We start from the raw sequence: 16,506 nt of genomic DNA on the forward strand, positions 1-16,506 counted from the left end.
GGAACAATACTAGGTAAGGGATCATGAGGACCATAAGATGTCTATCATTATAAACATTTAAACAGACACTCTTAAGTCTGTCCTCCTCTTTTCAAGCACAGAATAGTGCTAGCCTCCAAAACTGAACAAGGCTGTATGTGACAGTCTTGGTGTAAATTTGTGTCTACCCATCACATCATCAAGACTAGCCTTATAGGTAGTCAAAGTAGTACTTCATTTGACCAGTACTTAGTAACTTATTCCAGAGGCTGAGAATATATTGAGTTATAAACTTCTCTGTCTTGTAAGTCTTTATTTGTTGGTGTAAATTTAGGTTCCTAGTGTGGGTGTTTCTAGAGTAACTGGTTTTGCAAAGAGACAAGAGATCAAATAAGACTGGATCCTTCATGACTCAAAAAGCGAGACCCATTTCATCTGTGAAGCTGCCTGTAGGCAGCTGAGTGTAAGGAGAACAGCTGAAGGATTTAAGGCCTTTAATTTTCTTGGTAAGGGATCTTTGAGGCTTTTCTACTTCTGCAGTATGTTAATTTTATACATACTAAATGAGGTACTGTATTCACTGATGGGTCTAATAAAGGAAGAGTACAGCAGAAGGATGACTTCATGAAGATATTTCCTTGGAAATTAACTGAGTCAAACCGAAGTATTTCCTGACTAGGACTGAAACATGATGATTGAATGAGAGAGAAGTACTCAGATCTCATATGACCATGTCTGCCTGACGAAGAGTACTGTTTATAACATATAAGGTAGGAATATTTTTTGCCAAATGCTTACTATGCTGCACTTTCTGCATTTAACTTGAGACAATTTCAGCTGTTTAGTATCAATAAGATGCTAAATATATAGATAAGTGTCTAGTCATCCATACATCTGGGATATGAGACTGGATCCTGCAAAATAAATGTCAAAAAGGAAAGGGCCCAGCAATGATACCTGTGGTATCCCACTAGATACAGTTTTAAAGTTCATTGAGAATGTCAGTGACTTTCAAAAACTGGGATCTATTTTTTAACTATTCAAGCATGGGGTATAGTGTCAAAAGCTTTGTTCAGGTCAAGGTACGCTATGTGCATTGAATGACCACTGCCCACAGCCTCTGTAGCATTTTCAAATAAGCTTATTAGGTTCAGAAGATGAGACCTGTCTTTCAGAAAACCAAACTGAATGGGGTTTAGATCAGTTAAGGTGCTCGTGTCCACATAAGTGAGTTCTACTGTAGTACATCCCATGGCTTTACATATAAGTCTGGTGAGGCTGATGGACCTATAATTGTCTGAATCTGTAAAGGGTAGTCACAGTGGCTGTTCTCCAGCCACCAGGCACAAACCCTCTACATAGACTAAGAATTAATAATTTAAATAGCGGTGCATATTTGGCACTGATGAGAATGTAGCATGGTATGTGTTCTGATCACTGAAGACACTCACAAGTTTGGTATGAGATAGCAGTTCTACTGAAGTATTACATAATGATGTAATTTTTTGAAAATGGCCCAAAAGCTGCATCTCATACTATTGGCAATGATCTGTGCAGTTTAACATAGCTACTCCACTACTCCAACAGATGTACATTTTTGCATTAATATAACTATCTGTGTGCCAGTTCCATGAATATCAAACATGCAGTGCAGAGATGAACACTTGGCAACAGTCCAAAGAGATTTGTTTTCATGTTTAATGCTTTTGTATATGTGGGAGGGGGCTGAGTCATGCAAAAACTTAGTTACTTTTATTTAATTGTATTGCTCACTTAGGCCAAATGCAGTTAAACGTTTTATTTCCAAGGGCAGCATGAGAGCACAGGAAGGCTGAGTTTCTTATTGCCACATATTATGTAAGTGGTTTTGTGCCTCAGCACATTATGCATTGAATTATGCAGCCACATTACTGTGCATGGTGCTGTGTGAGTCTGCTGCTTTTACTAGACTGGCATTTATTTCAATGTCTTCACAAAAAACACCCATATAACTGGTATCAACAATCTCAAATGTTGCATAGTGACCACTGCTGTAAGATGTATTGCTTCTGAAGTCAAAGCATTTGTCTGGGATCCTTAGGCATATTGTCAGAAGAAGCCATTTTTATAACTTGCTCTGAGGATTTGATAGAGACAACAGAGGGATGGGTACTAGGACAAGCAATTTTTCAGTTAGCTTAAGCATTATTGAAAGATGGTAGGGTGATTTTTGTACACCACCACCACTTGGCTTTCTTTCAGTACCATAGGATGTGTTACCTGTCTAGCTAAATGATGTAATTCAAGTGCAACATCTCTGATTTAATCAAATCAGTCATTAAAGTACAAAATGAAGAAGATGAAAACAAATGCTGTACATACAGTGGATATAAAAAAATGTACACACCCCTGTTAAAATGCCAGTTTTTGTAATATAAAAAAATGAGACCACAATAAATCATTTCAAAATGTTTCCCACCTTTAAGGTGACCTATAACCTGTACAATTCAATTGAAAAACAAATCTGTTACAGGAAAAATATAAAAAATAAAAATGTACAATATGCTGGTTGCATAAGTGCACATCCTTAAACTCATACTTTGTTGTGTGTGCATACCCTTAAACTAATACTTTGTTGAAGCACCTTTTGATCTAATTACAGCATTCAGCCTTCATGGGTAGGAGTCTATCAGCATAGCACATCTTTACTTGGCAATATTTGCCCACTCTTTCTTGTAAAAGTGCTCCAAATCTGTCACATTGTGAGGGCATCTCTTGTGCACAACCCTCATCAGGTCACACCACCGATTTTCTATTGGATTTAGGTCTGGGCTCTGGTTGGCCATTCCAAAACTTTAATTTTCTTCTGGTAAAGCCATTCTTTTGTTGATTTGGATGTGAGTTGAAAAGTGAAATTCCTCTTCATCTTCAGCTTTCTAGCAGATGCCTGAGGATTTTGGGCCAAAAGTGACTGGTATTTGGACCTGTTCATAATTATGTCAACCTTGACTAAAGCCCCAGGTCCAGCTGAAGAAAAGCAACCCTAAAGCATGATACTGCCATCACCATGCTTCACCGTGGGGCTGGTGTTTTGATGATGTGAAGTGTTGTTTTTGTGCCAAATGTACTTTATGGAATAGTGTCTAAAAAGTTCAGCCTTGGTCTCATCAGACCACACATTTTCCCACATGCTTTTGGGAGACGATGTATTGTTTTGCAAATTTTAGTCGGGCCTGGATGTTTTTCTTTGTAAGAAAAGGCTTCTGTCTTGCAACCCTACCCCATAGTCTAAACATATGGAGAATATGGGAGATTGTTGTCACATGTAGTATACAACCAGTACTTGCCAGAAATTCCTGCAGCTCCTTCAGTGCTGCTGTAGTTCTCTTGGCAGCCTCCCTGACCAGTTTTCGTCTGGTCTTTTTATCAATTGTGGAGGAACGTCCAGTTCTTTGCAGCATCACTGTTGTCCCATATTTTCTCCACTTTTTGATGACTGTCTTCACTATGTTCCATGGTATATCCAATGCTGTGGAAATGTTTTTGTACCTTTCTCCTGACTGATACCTTTCAACAATGAGATCCCTTTGATGCTTTGTAAGCTCTCTGTGAACCATAGCATAGCAGGCAACTGAGTAAATGTCTGGAAAATCCTACTAGAACAGCTGAACTTTATTTGGGGTTAATCAGAGTCTCTTTAATTGATGGCAGGTGTGTTCCCAAGAAGACTGAATGCTGTAATTAAATCAACTGGTGCTTCAACAAAGTATTAGTTTAAGGGTGTGCACACTTATTCAACCAGCTTATTGTACATTTTTTAGTTTTTATATTTTTCCCTAACAAATTTTTCAACTGAATTGTACAGGTTAGGTCATATTAAAGATGGGAAAAGTTTTGAAATGATTTATTATGGTCTTATTTTTTTTTGTATCACAAAAAATTGGCATTTTAACGGGTGTGTACACTTTTTATATCCACTGTATATATATATATATATATATATATATATATATATATATATATACATATACACACACACACAGACATACACATCTGTGAAAGACTCCTGTATTTCCAGACTAAGCTTCGGAGGGACAGCAGCACCTTGTAAAGAGTAATGAAAGTAACTCACCTCTTGGCTGTAAAGGCAGCAATATAATACAGGTCCTGTTTACAATGTACAACACGTTTGTATGGGTCTGAATTACAGGAGGGTAGCTAGCTGACATATTAATTTCAGTAAGCGTTGTCGTCTCACAGCAAGAGGTTCTCCTGTTCAATTCTCTGCCTGAGCACCTTCTGTGTGGAGTCTGCATGTCCTCCTTGTGGTCGAGTGACATATAAAGACATGCAGGTAGGTGCGTGCGTGAATGGGTGTGCCTTTTGGAAGGTTGGGTGTCGGGCTGGCAACTCGGCACTGTAAAAATCCACTGCTAGTCATTAGTGGACCAGAGTTCCACTGTGGCGACCCCTAACCAGGAAAAGCCGAAAGACATTACTTTCTGAAAAAGAGTTAACATTACTTGAAAAATTAAGGAAAGAGACAAATTTCAGGTTCATGCAACCGGATAAAGGTGGTGGAGTGGTAATTTATTATCAGGAAACTTACAACAATGCCTTAACTGATTTACTTATGGATAAAAATACCTACACCACTTTGTCCTACAACGAGGTCCAAATAGCCTACAGAAGAATAGACAGTTGGTTGGAGGAATATTTTATAGAAAATAGAATTGGGAAAGAAACCTACAATTTTTTGAAACAAACATACCCTTATATACCTCAAATCTTTGGAATTCCAAAAGATACACAAAAATATTCGAAAACCTCCCTTGCACCCCATTGTTTCTGCAAAAAAGTCTAAAACCCACCCCTTAGCAGTTTTTATTGACCACCAATTGAAAGAAATTGTTAGGACCCAAACACATTTGGTGCAAGACTCTTGGGATTTCTTGGGCAAAATTACGGACAATTTATGGTCAGAGACAGTCAAATTTGTGACCATAGATGTTAAAGATCTTTTTACCTGCATACCCAGAACCACGGGTTTTGAATATTTTGAGAACTGTGTACATAAACATTTCAAGTCGTCCTTGGACAACAAGAAATTAGTATTAGAATTGACTGAAATAGTCCTTGACAACAACTTTATTACATTCCAAGGGGAATACTATAAACAGATTACCGGGGTGGCCATGGGGGCAGCCTGTGCCCCCATATATGCAAATTTGGTTCTTCTCGAATGGGAAGAGGAATACATCTTTGCTAGCCCATATATGAAAAACATAAAAATATATCTCAGATTTTTGGATGATATTTTTCTATTATGGGAGGATGATACTGCAGATGACCTAAGTGAATTCATGGTATATATAAATCAAACTACCCCCTTTTTGTCTTTTACCCATGAAATAGATCACAACAGTATAAATTATTTGGATATTACCCTAAGTAAAAATATTACTGGTTTCAAATCTAACATCTTTCGAAAAAATACATGGTGTAACAGCTATCTACATTTCAACAGCCAACATCCCTTTCATCAAAAGAAAAGCATTATTAAGGGACAGGCAGTTAGAATAGCGAGGATGACCTCAGAACACCAAGATTTACAGTATGAATTTTCTTTTTTAATGGAAAAATTTTTGGAAAGGGGATATCCTAGGCAACTTGTTGGTGAGATTTTGGAAGAAGTATACTATGGATGGGGTACTAAATTCATACCACTATTAGGCAAGAAGTTTATACTGAAAGAGAATAAGTTTAACAATGTTATGGATTATACGGGTGCTTGTATGGTAGAATATAATGGTTTTTCAGACTGTTTCACTAATATTATTGAAAATAATTGGTCTATTTTTAAGACCAATAAAGAGATTTATGAGACAGTTGGAAATAAACCCTCATTCATTTACAAGACTGCTACAAATTTTAAAAGACTTTTTGAAACTGGAAATATAAAATTTGACAAAAAGAAAGGTTCCACCAAATGTGGTAGGTGTAGACAATGTCCATACATTAATCAAACTGAGGAAATAAAACTTGAAAATGGCTTAAAAAGCAAAATTGCCTTTTGCAAAGGTAACTGTCGTAGTAAGATGTTAGTATATTTGGCCATTTGTACTAAATGCCCCTCCTTTTATGTGGGTAAGACCGAGAGGACCTTCAGAGAGAGAATCTATGAACATATGAATGATATTAAAAAGAGAAAGGAGACTAGCGCACTGTATAAACATTCTATTAATTGTGTGGGTTTCATAGATTTTAAGTTCGGAATCTTGGAACTTATTAAAACTAACCCCAGGGGAGGTGATGTTAAGAATATTTTACTTCAGAAGGAAATTAAATGGCAATTGAGGCTAAAATCAAATATTCCTCCGGGGCTCAACGAATATACTAATATTAAAGCCATTTTAATAGACAAAGCATCTAGAGTTTAAATATTCATCCCTACAGCTTGATATATTAGGTTTAATCAACACAAGATTCACAAAAAGATTTTTATAAAAAAAAAAAAAATAAAAATAAAAATAAAAAAATTTGCAAATATAACACCAATATGGTTATATTTATATACCCAGGTGTGGACTATGTGTTTACCATGACCAACACATCAAATATTAATAAGAATTGTTGCCTTGCTGGCTGTTTTGTATTTGTATATAACATACTAAACAGTTCATTTATATTTTTATAAATTAATTTATATATATAAAGAAATATTATATATCATATATTTATGTTGAATGTTCATACAAGTACTGGTATAAAAATACTTTTTAACAAAAAAATTTTTTAACCACATCAATGTAATAGCATGTTTTTTAACCAACAGCATTTTTTAGATATAAACAGTTTATGTATATATTATTTGTACTTAATCAGAAGTTTGCTTTTTTCTATGCATTCTTTTTACTGAACCAGACTTGTATTTTTTAACATGTATAGTTTCAATGGTTCTTCAACAGTTTACATTCATTATAGGTTTATATATAAATACATTCACCTCAGGTTCATAATATAAATTGTTTTATTTTAATTCACAAACATCATTTTAAATCAAACAAAATATTAATTGTTTAGGCACATATGCACTTTAAGATGTATTTCAAAGGGTATTTTACTTGTTATTTTAAAACTAAACTATCTATATGGTATACAACTTATTTATTTATAGTGTGTGTCTTTAAATTCATATGAAATTGTTTAAATTGTGTAATTGCTACCTAATTCATAGGTTCAATTAGCTGTTCATTTACCAATTAAACTTTTCATAAAAAAATGTATAAAAATCAGAGGCACCCTACATTCAGTATTCTGATGAAGTCTGCATTGGGCAGACGAAAGCGCTTATTCTGTTGGAATTGTTTTTATATTTGTGATTAAAGTAACTTCGGTCTGTCTACACGGAACTTTGACTTTTTTGGTGTATCATTATACTTTTTGTGAATTACTTTCTATTTTTCCAGGAATATGTATGTGTGTTTGCATTCAGAAATACCACCTGCTTTATTAGATTGAAGACCATAGGGAGCCAGAGTATGCAATGGGTGTTGAGATTGTTAATCAGTCTTGAATACGGCATCAGTATGTCCAGTGCACACAGTGGAAGTTTATTGCAATTTGTTATTGCTATAGCTATACAGATAAGGAAAAATAATATATTGCATACAAAAATAAATTTCCAAGTGCACCACTCTCAAAAACAATACTTTTATTTCATTTGGTTTTGTAGCAGTAAAAGAGAACATACTAATAGCATTCATTCCTCTATATGAATTTATTTACTTTGGGTCTTAAATTTATTGATTTAAATGCCATACAGAAGTCTTTGAATTTCCAATTCCCTTACTGTGAAGCTAGAATGACAGACTGAAAAGTACTGACAGAAGATGCAATGCAAAACAATAGATCAAAAATCTCAAGGGATTTAATAAAAGATATGTGTTGTCCTGGTTCAAGTAATGGCTAATCTATTTTGTTCATGCTATAACGCTTTGCCAGATTCATGCATGAGCTCAGTCATCCAGTTGACACAGGGCTGCAACACCCCGGTTTATCCAGTGCTTTTCTGGCTTGTCTGATGGCAATTCTATTGAGAGAACGTAATTGGTAGAATGCCCAGTGGTGGACAGAGTGCCTCTTCTTGCACTTGTCTTGTATACTGGGCAGAAGTAAACACGCTGGTGCAAAAATGTTGAACTTTCTCCAGGTTTCAGCCATATAATTGGCAAGGAATCGTACAGTATTTTTGGTAAGGATTCTCCAATAACCATTTGTTGCCTGTCCCAACGGGCACCTTCTAAGAAAAGGCCTTTCACATATGCTCCATCTGCTGGTTTTTGCTCCATGTCACCTTCTTGATCTAAAACCTTAATAAATGCAGACACTTTGTTAATTTACATTTCCAATAATGTGTAGTAACAATGTATGCAATGTACAGTTCAAGAAACCATCCCTAGTTTCAACCTTAAATATTCATGCAGAATGCAATAATTCATCACTGTAGCGGTTGCTAATTATTTTATCTTGCATTTAACTGCTTTTAATCATATATGATCTTTTATATAGTCTTGTTTGAGCTTGTACTTTACACATACAATGCACACAGTGTGCTTTGCAAATTTATATATTATGTAGTCCCTTTTAATGATGAGCGTGCCACTAAACCATCTAATAGTTGCATCTAACCTGTTAAGTAACTGACATGGCTGAAATTTCATAAGGTATTTCAACCACAGACAAAGTGAATAATAGTTACATCAATTTATTTTTCTTATGGATCTATAGTTTTTATTCATTTATTATTATATGAATATCCAGTAGTCATATAGTTTGTTGAACATGTCATCAACACCATGTTGTTCAAAACATGCTGTTTGCAAAAATAGTTCCACAATACCATTTAAGTGGTAATGGCACTTTCAGAGTGTACTGATAAGGTGAGTTGAGATTCAGTTCAAAGACTCTACAATGAATTTTCTGTTTGCTAAATCTGGTTTCTGCTGAACTTTTTGGCACAGTTCTATTTGACAAAGCAGTTTTTTAACCTATTTTTTGACAAATAGAATTGTAGTCATACATCATGTTAGCTTAGCTCCAGTTCACATTATGATAAAAATTAGGCCATAACTGTTTGCCTTTCCATGCCAAAAATCCGTTTCATCCCACAGTTCAGGTTAAAAGCAGATGAGCATGTAATTGGGGTCAATCAGTGTATCATTTTACTTTGTAGAAAGCTTTTAAAGCAAGAGCAAATCATGAAAGAAATTGAAAGTTGAGATTCATTTTTTTTTTTTTGACAGTGACACTGAGGTAGAATTTACGACTATTTAGAATTACACACACACACACATATATATATATATATATATATATATATATATATATATATATATATATATATATGTATATATTATACACATGACAGATCACTAATGAAACAACTTTGTGGCGAAGATTCAGGAAGTTAGATTGTTAAAAATCCGGAAGGCTTGGCTTATGGTTGTCCACATTGCTAACAGTCTGGAGAAGCAGGTTAAAGCAGGCTATTGGAGGTAACTGTCTGGCAAAAAAATCTGCATTGCAGGGCATAGCTGACCATGCATGCTCACTTGGCTGCTGAAAACACAGGTGCTGGGGTGAGATTATTGACAAATGAATCACTGTGTATCTCATTAGTATGTGCATTGTACATTGGCAGACGGCTGGAGCATAACATTAGTGTTGCTCCATTCAGAAGCTAATGGGCAGACAATGAGGAATATGGAATAGAGGAAGGGTTTGGCGGTGTCCCACAGAATTCTGATATATCTTATGTAGGCTGTAATATATCTTTTACTGTCTTTCTTGATGGGTGTTTAAGATGCAGTTTTGGGGGAAATGTCAATCTCCATTACATTAGTTGGCGTACTAGATGATAACTGACAAACTGAGAAAATAGTTACTACTGTAACAGGTAGTTGGAGGACAGAGGTTGATTATAGCCAGTTACGAAGACAGGTGATTATAGTTGACAGTGCTGGGTAGATGGGATGTATGCAGAGGCAATGACTTTAGTCATGCTTGGCAGAAGTTTACATTTCATCCTTCCATTACCTAAGAGCACAGTGCCTTGAGGAGGGGGCTCTGATCAATGTCAAGTTGGGTATGAGGTTTGGAAGAGTCTCTGTTCACTGTCAGGTGAGGTGAAAGTTGGAGGGTCTGGGTCACTGCCAGACTGGGTGGAAGCTGGGGATTTACAGATGCTGCCATGTTGGGTGTGGAAGTTCTCTGAGAACTGCAAGTTTGGGTATGTAAGATGGGCAGTCTCTGATCACTGTCAGGATGAATATAGAAATTATGGAGTGCTCTGATTGCTGCCAATATGGGTGGAGAATTTGGAAAGGACTCTGCCATTTTGCTTGTGAGAGTTGTAGGGGACTCAGTTCTGCTAGGATGGGTGTGGGAGTCATGAAAGACTGACTTCTGCTTGAACAGGTGTGGGAGTTGTGGAAAACTACTAGAATCTGCTGGGATGTGTGTGGGGGGAGTTGCGAAGGACTCAGTTTCTACTGGGATGCATGTGGAAGCTGTGGGGGACTCTGAACCCTGCTGGAATGGGTGTGGATATTGATCACTGTTACAATGGTTTTAAAAGTATAGAAGACTTTGATCACTGCCAGGCTAGATGAGACTGCTGGGAAGAATTCTGATTACTGCCATTCTGGTTAAGGGAGTTGTGGAGGCTCATAGCTCTACTGGGATGGTTACAGGAGTTGCTGATGACTGTGATTTCTCTGATGTGCAAGTTGGGAAGGATTTTGAGTACTGTCTGAAAGGGTCAGGAGTTGTAGAACAGTGGTTTCTATTTTTCCAGGAATATGTATGTGTGTTTGCATTCAGAAATACCACCTGCTTTATTAGATTGAAGACCATAGGGAGCCAGAGTATGCAATGGGTGTTGAGATTGTTAATCAGTCTTGAATACGGCATCAGTATGTCCAGTGCACACAGTGGAAGTTTTATTGCAATTTGTTATTGCTATAGCTATACAGATAAGGAAAAATAATATATTGCATACAAAAATAAATTTCCAAGTGCACCACTCTCAAAAACAATACTTTTATTTCATTTGGTTTTGTAGCAGTAAAAGAGAACATACTAATAGCATTCATTCCTCTATATGAATTTATTTACTTTGGGTCTTAAATTTATTGATTTAAATGCCATACAGAAGTCTTTGAATTGCCAATTCCCTTACTGTGAAGCTAGAATGACAGACTGAAAAGTACTGACAGAAGATGCAATGCAAAACAATAGATCACGCAAAAATCTCAAGGGATTTAATAAAAGATATGTGTTGTCCTGGTTCAAGTAATGGCTAATCTATTTTGTTCATGCTATAACGCTTTGCCAGATTCATGCATGAGCTCAGTCATCCAGTTGACACAGGGCTGCAACACCCCGGTTTATCCAGTGCTTTTCTGGCTTGTCCGATGGCAATTCTATTGAGAGAACGTAATTGGTAGAATGCCCAGTGGTGGACAGAGTGCCTCTTCTTGCACTTGTCTTGTATACTGGGCAGAAGTAAACACGCTGGTGCAAAAATGTTGAACTTTCTCCAGGTTTCAGCCATATAATTGGCAAGGAATCGTACAGTATTTTTGGTAAGGATTCTCCAATAACCATTTGTTGCCTGTCCCAACGGGCACCTTCTAAGAAAAGGCCTTTCACATATGCTCCATCTGCTGGTTTTTGCTCCATGTCACCTTCTTGATCTAAAACCTTAATAAATGCAGACACTTTGTTAATTTACATTTCCAATAATGTGTAGTAACAATGTATGCAATGTACAGTTCAAGAAACCATCCCTAGTTTCAACCTTAAATATTCATGCAGAATGCAATAATTCATCACTGTAGCGGTTGCTAATTATTTTATCTTGCATTTAACTGCTTTTAATCATATATGATCTTTTATATAGTCTTGTTTGAGCTTGTACTTTACACATACAATGCACACAGTGTGCTTTGCAAATTTATATATTATGTAGTCCCTTTTAATGATGAGCGTGCCACTAAACCATCTAATAGTTGTATCTAACCTGTTCAGTAACTGACATGGCTGATATTTCATAAGGTATTTCAACCACAGACAAAGTGAATAATAGTTACATCAATTTATTTTTCTTATGGATCTATAGTTTTTATTCATTTATTATTATATGAATATCCAGTAGTCATATAGTTTGTTGAACATGTCATCAGCACCATGTTGTTCAAAACATGCTGTTTGCAAAAATAGTTCCACAATACCATTTAAGTGGTAATGGCACTTTCACAGTGTACTGATAAGGTGAGTTGAGATTCAGTTCAAAGACTCTACAATGAATTTTCTGTTTGCTAAATCTGGTTTCTGCTGAACCTTTTGGCACAGTTCTATTTGACAAAGCAGTTTTTTAACCTATTTTTTGACAAATAGAATTGTAGTCATACATCATGTTAGCTTAGCTCCAGTTCACATTATGATAAAAATTAGGCCATAACTGTTTGCCTTTCCATGCCAAAAATCCGTTTCATCCCACAGTTCAGGTTAAAAGCAGATGAGCATGTAATTGGGGTCAATCAGTGTATCATTTTACTTTGTAGAAAGCTTTTAAAGCAAGAGCAAATCATGAAAGAAATTGAAAGTTGAGATTCATTTTTTTTTTTTTGACAGTGACACTGAGGTAGAATTTACGACTATTTAGAATTACACACACACACACACACACACACACACACACACACACACACACACACACACACACACACACACACACACATATATATATGTCTGGGTCACTGCCAGACTGGGTGGAAGCTGGGGATTTACAGATGCTGCCATGTTGGGTGTGGAAGTTCTCTGAGAACTGCAAGTTTGGGTATGTAAGATGGGCAGTCTCTGATCACTGCCAGGATGAATACAGAAATTATGGAGTGCTCTGATTGCTGCCAATATGGGTGGAGAATTTGGAAAGGACTCTGCCATTTTGCTTGTGAGAGTTGTAGGGGACTCAGTTCTGCTAGGAAGGGTGTGGGAGTCATGAAAGACTGACTTCTGCTTGAACAGGTGTGGGAGTTGTGGAAAACTACTAGAATATGCTGGGATGTGTGTGGGGGGAGTTGCGAAGGACTCAGTTTCTACTGGGATGCATGTGGAAGCTGTGGGGGACTCTGAACCCTGCTGGAATGGGTGTGGATATTGATCACTGTTACAATGGTTTTAAAGGTATAGAAGACTTTGATCACTGCCAGGCTAGATGAGACTGCTGGGAAGAATTCTGATTACTGCCATTCTGGTTAAGGGAGTTGTGGAGGCTCATAGCTCTACTGGGATGGTTACAGGAGTTGCTGATGACTGTGATTTCTCTGATGTGCAAGTTGGGAAGGATTTTGAGTACTGTCTGAAAGGGTCAGGAGTTGTAGAACAGTGGCTGTGCACAGTATGGGGCAAACGGCACAGTGTTTAAACAGAATGTTTGCTGTACTGAGTTCAAAGCTGATGTTTGGCTGGGCAGTCTTTTGACAGCTGTGTCCTTTAAGACTCACAGACTGGCACCACTGCATGTCATTAAGGGTGGCTTATATACCATGAAAGAATGGGCAACCTGTACATAGCCACTCTGAAAGGAGAACAAACATTCTCCAGCAGGATGTTAATGTACTGGTAATGCCCACTGAAAAATGAGCTGCCACTTCACGGCAGCATATTAAGCTGCTGTGCAACTTGGCTGTAAGGAAGCTAAAGTCTGCGATTATTTTATACTCACTAAGCAGCACTTTTGCTGTTTAACAAGTGTAAAACTAAAAAACAGAAAACTCTGCATGTTTATTTCTGTGACAGTGAATGTATATGTGTATAAAAGTAAGAGAGACATTGAGCCATTATTTTATGTTCGCTAAGCAGTGCTTTTGCTGTTTAGCGAGTGTAAAATTAAAACAAACATAATAACAAATAGAAAACTTGTGTGTTTGTTTCTGTCTGCATGAAAGTGGAAGTGTGTGTGTGTGTGTGTGTGTGTGTGTGTGTGTGTGTGTGTGTGTGTGTGTGAGAGAGAGTGAGCGAGCAATGGATGCTACTCTAAAAGGTATGCATACGTCTTAGCTCAAGAAATTTGGATAAAGCCTAAAATAATGGGAAAACAAAGGCTTAAAAACAGGGACATATTTTAAATATTGCTCTTATAAAATTAGAAAGTTACTATAATACGATTTATAACATGTCTTGGTTTTCCAATTTAGTGCTCGGTTACCTTCTGTCTGGAATATCCTCCCTGCGTCAGCATTATCATTTTTCCCATTTCTCCCAGCATTTCAAATGCATGCTGTTAGCACGCATGGCTTTTGCCCACTGCCTTCTTAAAAAGGCTCCTACTTCCTGCATCCTTAAACAGAATAAAGTGGTTATTGGAAAGTAAACAGTGAATGGCATTGGGCTTCAGAACACCCCTGGGCAGTAGTTATTTACACAATAACACACACCCTTTTGGGAATTACTGTTTGCTTAGCATAGTACTTAAAAGCTTTTGTGGTGGGGCAAGAACCCTCCAAGAACTGGAATTCTGTTGTCTTATTTTCATCTGCTTCAAATGAAGAGTTGTCTGATCCAATGGGATCCTTACGCCCTCTTTGAGGCTTTATTGAGTCCAGAGCATTGACTCCTCTCCTACTCATAATTCCCTAGGTTCTACCTCAGAAGCCCAGATTGAGTTTGCCCCCTTATTCTGCAATATATGAGAAAATATTGCCTAAAGGGACCCCTCCCCAGAAAGAAAATTTTAAATTAGATAATCCCAAATTGTTGAGGAATAGTGGATATAGTCCCATGTGCTTGTTCACAGACAGGGAGTAATATCCCCAAAGTCATTTTGATAGGTGATAATTTGGTATGGGTTAGGTGGGAGGGAGTTTGAAGTGGATGAATATCGTACAACATGTATCTAACATTATGGTAAGTGCATAATTGTCATATCCAATGTTGTCTATTTTCATCTGTTCAAACATATGGACAGAATCCTAAGCTGTCAATCTGGGTGGTATCAAGGAAGGACATTCCTGAGTATGGTGGTAGCAAGGGAGGTGCATGATCTGGATTGAGTATTCAGCTTATAGTGAGACACAAAGCTCATGTGGCTGCAGCATAAATGTTTTCATTGGATAATCCTCTGTTAAAGACTGTAGAAGTAGAGACTCCTCTGGATGAATATACTTTTGGTTTATCTGGTAAAGGTAAATTATTTTTATTATATACAAAGGAAAGGCAATCTGAAAGCCATCTGAATACGGTAACTTTAAAAACTGCCTATCCCAACTTTGGTTTGGAAAAGGAAATGAACAAATGTTGATCTTTTCTGAAATCTTTTGTCATGTGAAAATAGAATCTGAGTTGTCTGTGAACATCCAAAGTGTGTAGTAAGTATTCTCCTTTGTTTGAATACCTTGGAAAGAAGACAGGTAAATGTATTACTTGATTGATTTAAATTAATTTCAGATGCCACTCTTTGAATAAAGGATGCATTGATTCTAAGGGAAAATCTGTCTTTGTGGAACACTAGATAAGAGGACTTTGAGGAGATGGATTTTAGTTCTGAAATTCACCTGGCAGACATTACTACGACTAAGAAAATTGTTTTCCACATCAGTCTGCATTGGTAGTGAAATCAAAAGGAGCTTGGGTTAGAGTTTGTAGCATAATGGTGATGTCCCATGGGGGTGTCGGCTCCATAATGGGAGATCTCAGCAGAAAAGTGCCTTTGAGGAAAGCTTTTGAAATTTTAGAGAGGCCATCGACAGGTTTTTACATCCAATGTGAAAACTGGAAATTGCAGCAAACTGTACCTTGATTGTGGCAAAACTGGAATCTTTGTCAAAGAAATCAGATAAAAATTCAAGTATGGAAGGAAATGGTGCTGAAAAAGGATCCAAACCTTTGGAGTAGGCATAAATCAAGAACCTCCTTCATTTACTGTGATAAATTTTCCTAGTTGACAGTTTCCATGAAGCAGAAAGAATGTTGATACTACAAGGGAAAGCCTGGCATCTTTGGCTATGGTTAAAATTGGAGGAACCATGCAGTTAAGTTCATGGACTTCAGGTCCAGAGAAAGCAGTCTGGATGGGTGAGTTATTAGATCTGGATAATGATCCAACATCCATGAAGGCCGTACTAGTAGAGGTCATAGGTAGGGGACCATGTCTGTTGAGGCCAAATAAAGGGCAATGAGGATCAGGATAAGGGGTAAAGGGGAAAGAAATACAGGAGACCCACAATCAGTTGTGGACCAAAGCATCCCTCGGTCACTGTCCTTGTGGGAGGGATCACTGCAAAGTACCTGCTGCAGTTGTTGTTTAGATAGGAGGCAAAGAGATCACAGAAAGGTTGAACCCAGCGACTGAAAATAGATTGTGTCATTGTAGGACTGAGGGACCACTCTTGAGGCATCAACACTGTCTTGCTCAATTTGTCCACAAGTATATTGGAGGACCCCGGGATATGTGTTGTTATCAGAAATGTGATGACATCACCC

General features: G+C 37.2%; 1 protein-coding gene across 1 annotated transcript in view; it reads right to left on the reverse strand.

The window, feature by feature from the left end:
* Positions 1-11,045: 11,045 nt before the first annotated feature.
* Positions 11,046-16,506, reverse strand: part of DNAH3 (dynein axonemal heavy chain 3) — a 2,217,123-nt gene continuing 2,211,662 nt past the window's right edge. Inside the window, exon 61 of the mRNA XM_044089509.1 lies at positions 11,046-11,724. Within this exon, the coding sequence (XP_043945444.1) occupies positions 11,371-11,724 (354 nt within the window). The 3' untranslated portion in view covers positions 11,046-11,370. The remainder of the gene's footprint in view (positions 11,725-16,506) is intronic.

The sequence above is a fragment of the Protopterus annectens genome, chromosome 12.part0 (assembly GCF_019279795.1).
Source record: "Protopterus annectens isolate FY-2018-M chromosome 12.part0, PAN1.0, whole genome shotgun sequence".
In the NCBI taxonomy this organism is placed as follows: Eukaryota; Metazoa; Chordata; order Ceratodontiformes; family Protopteridae; genus Protopterus; species Protopterus annectens.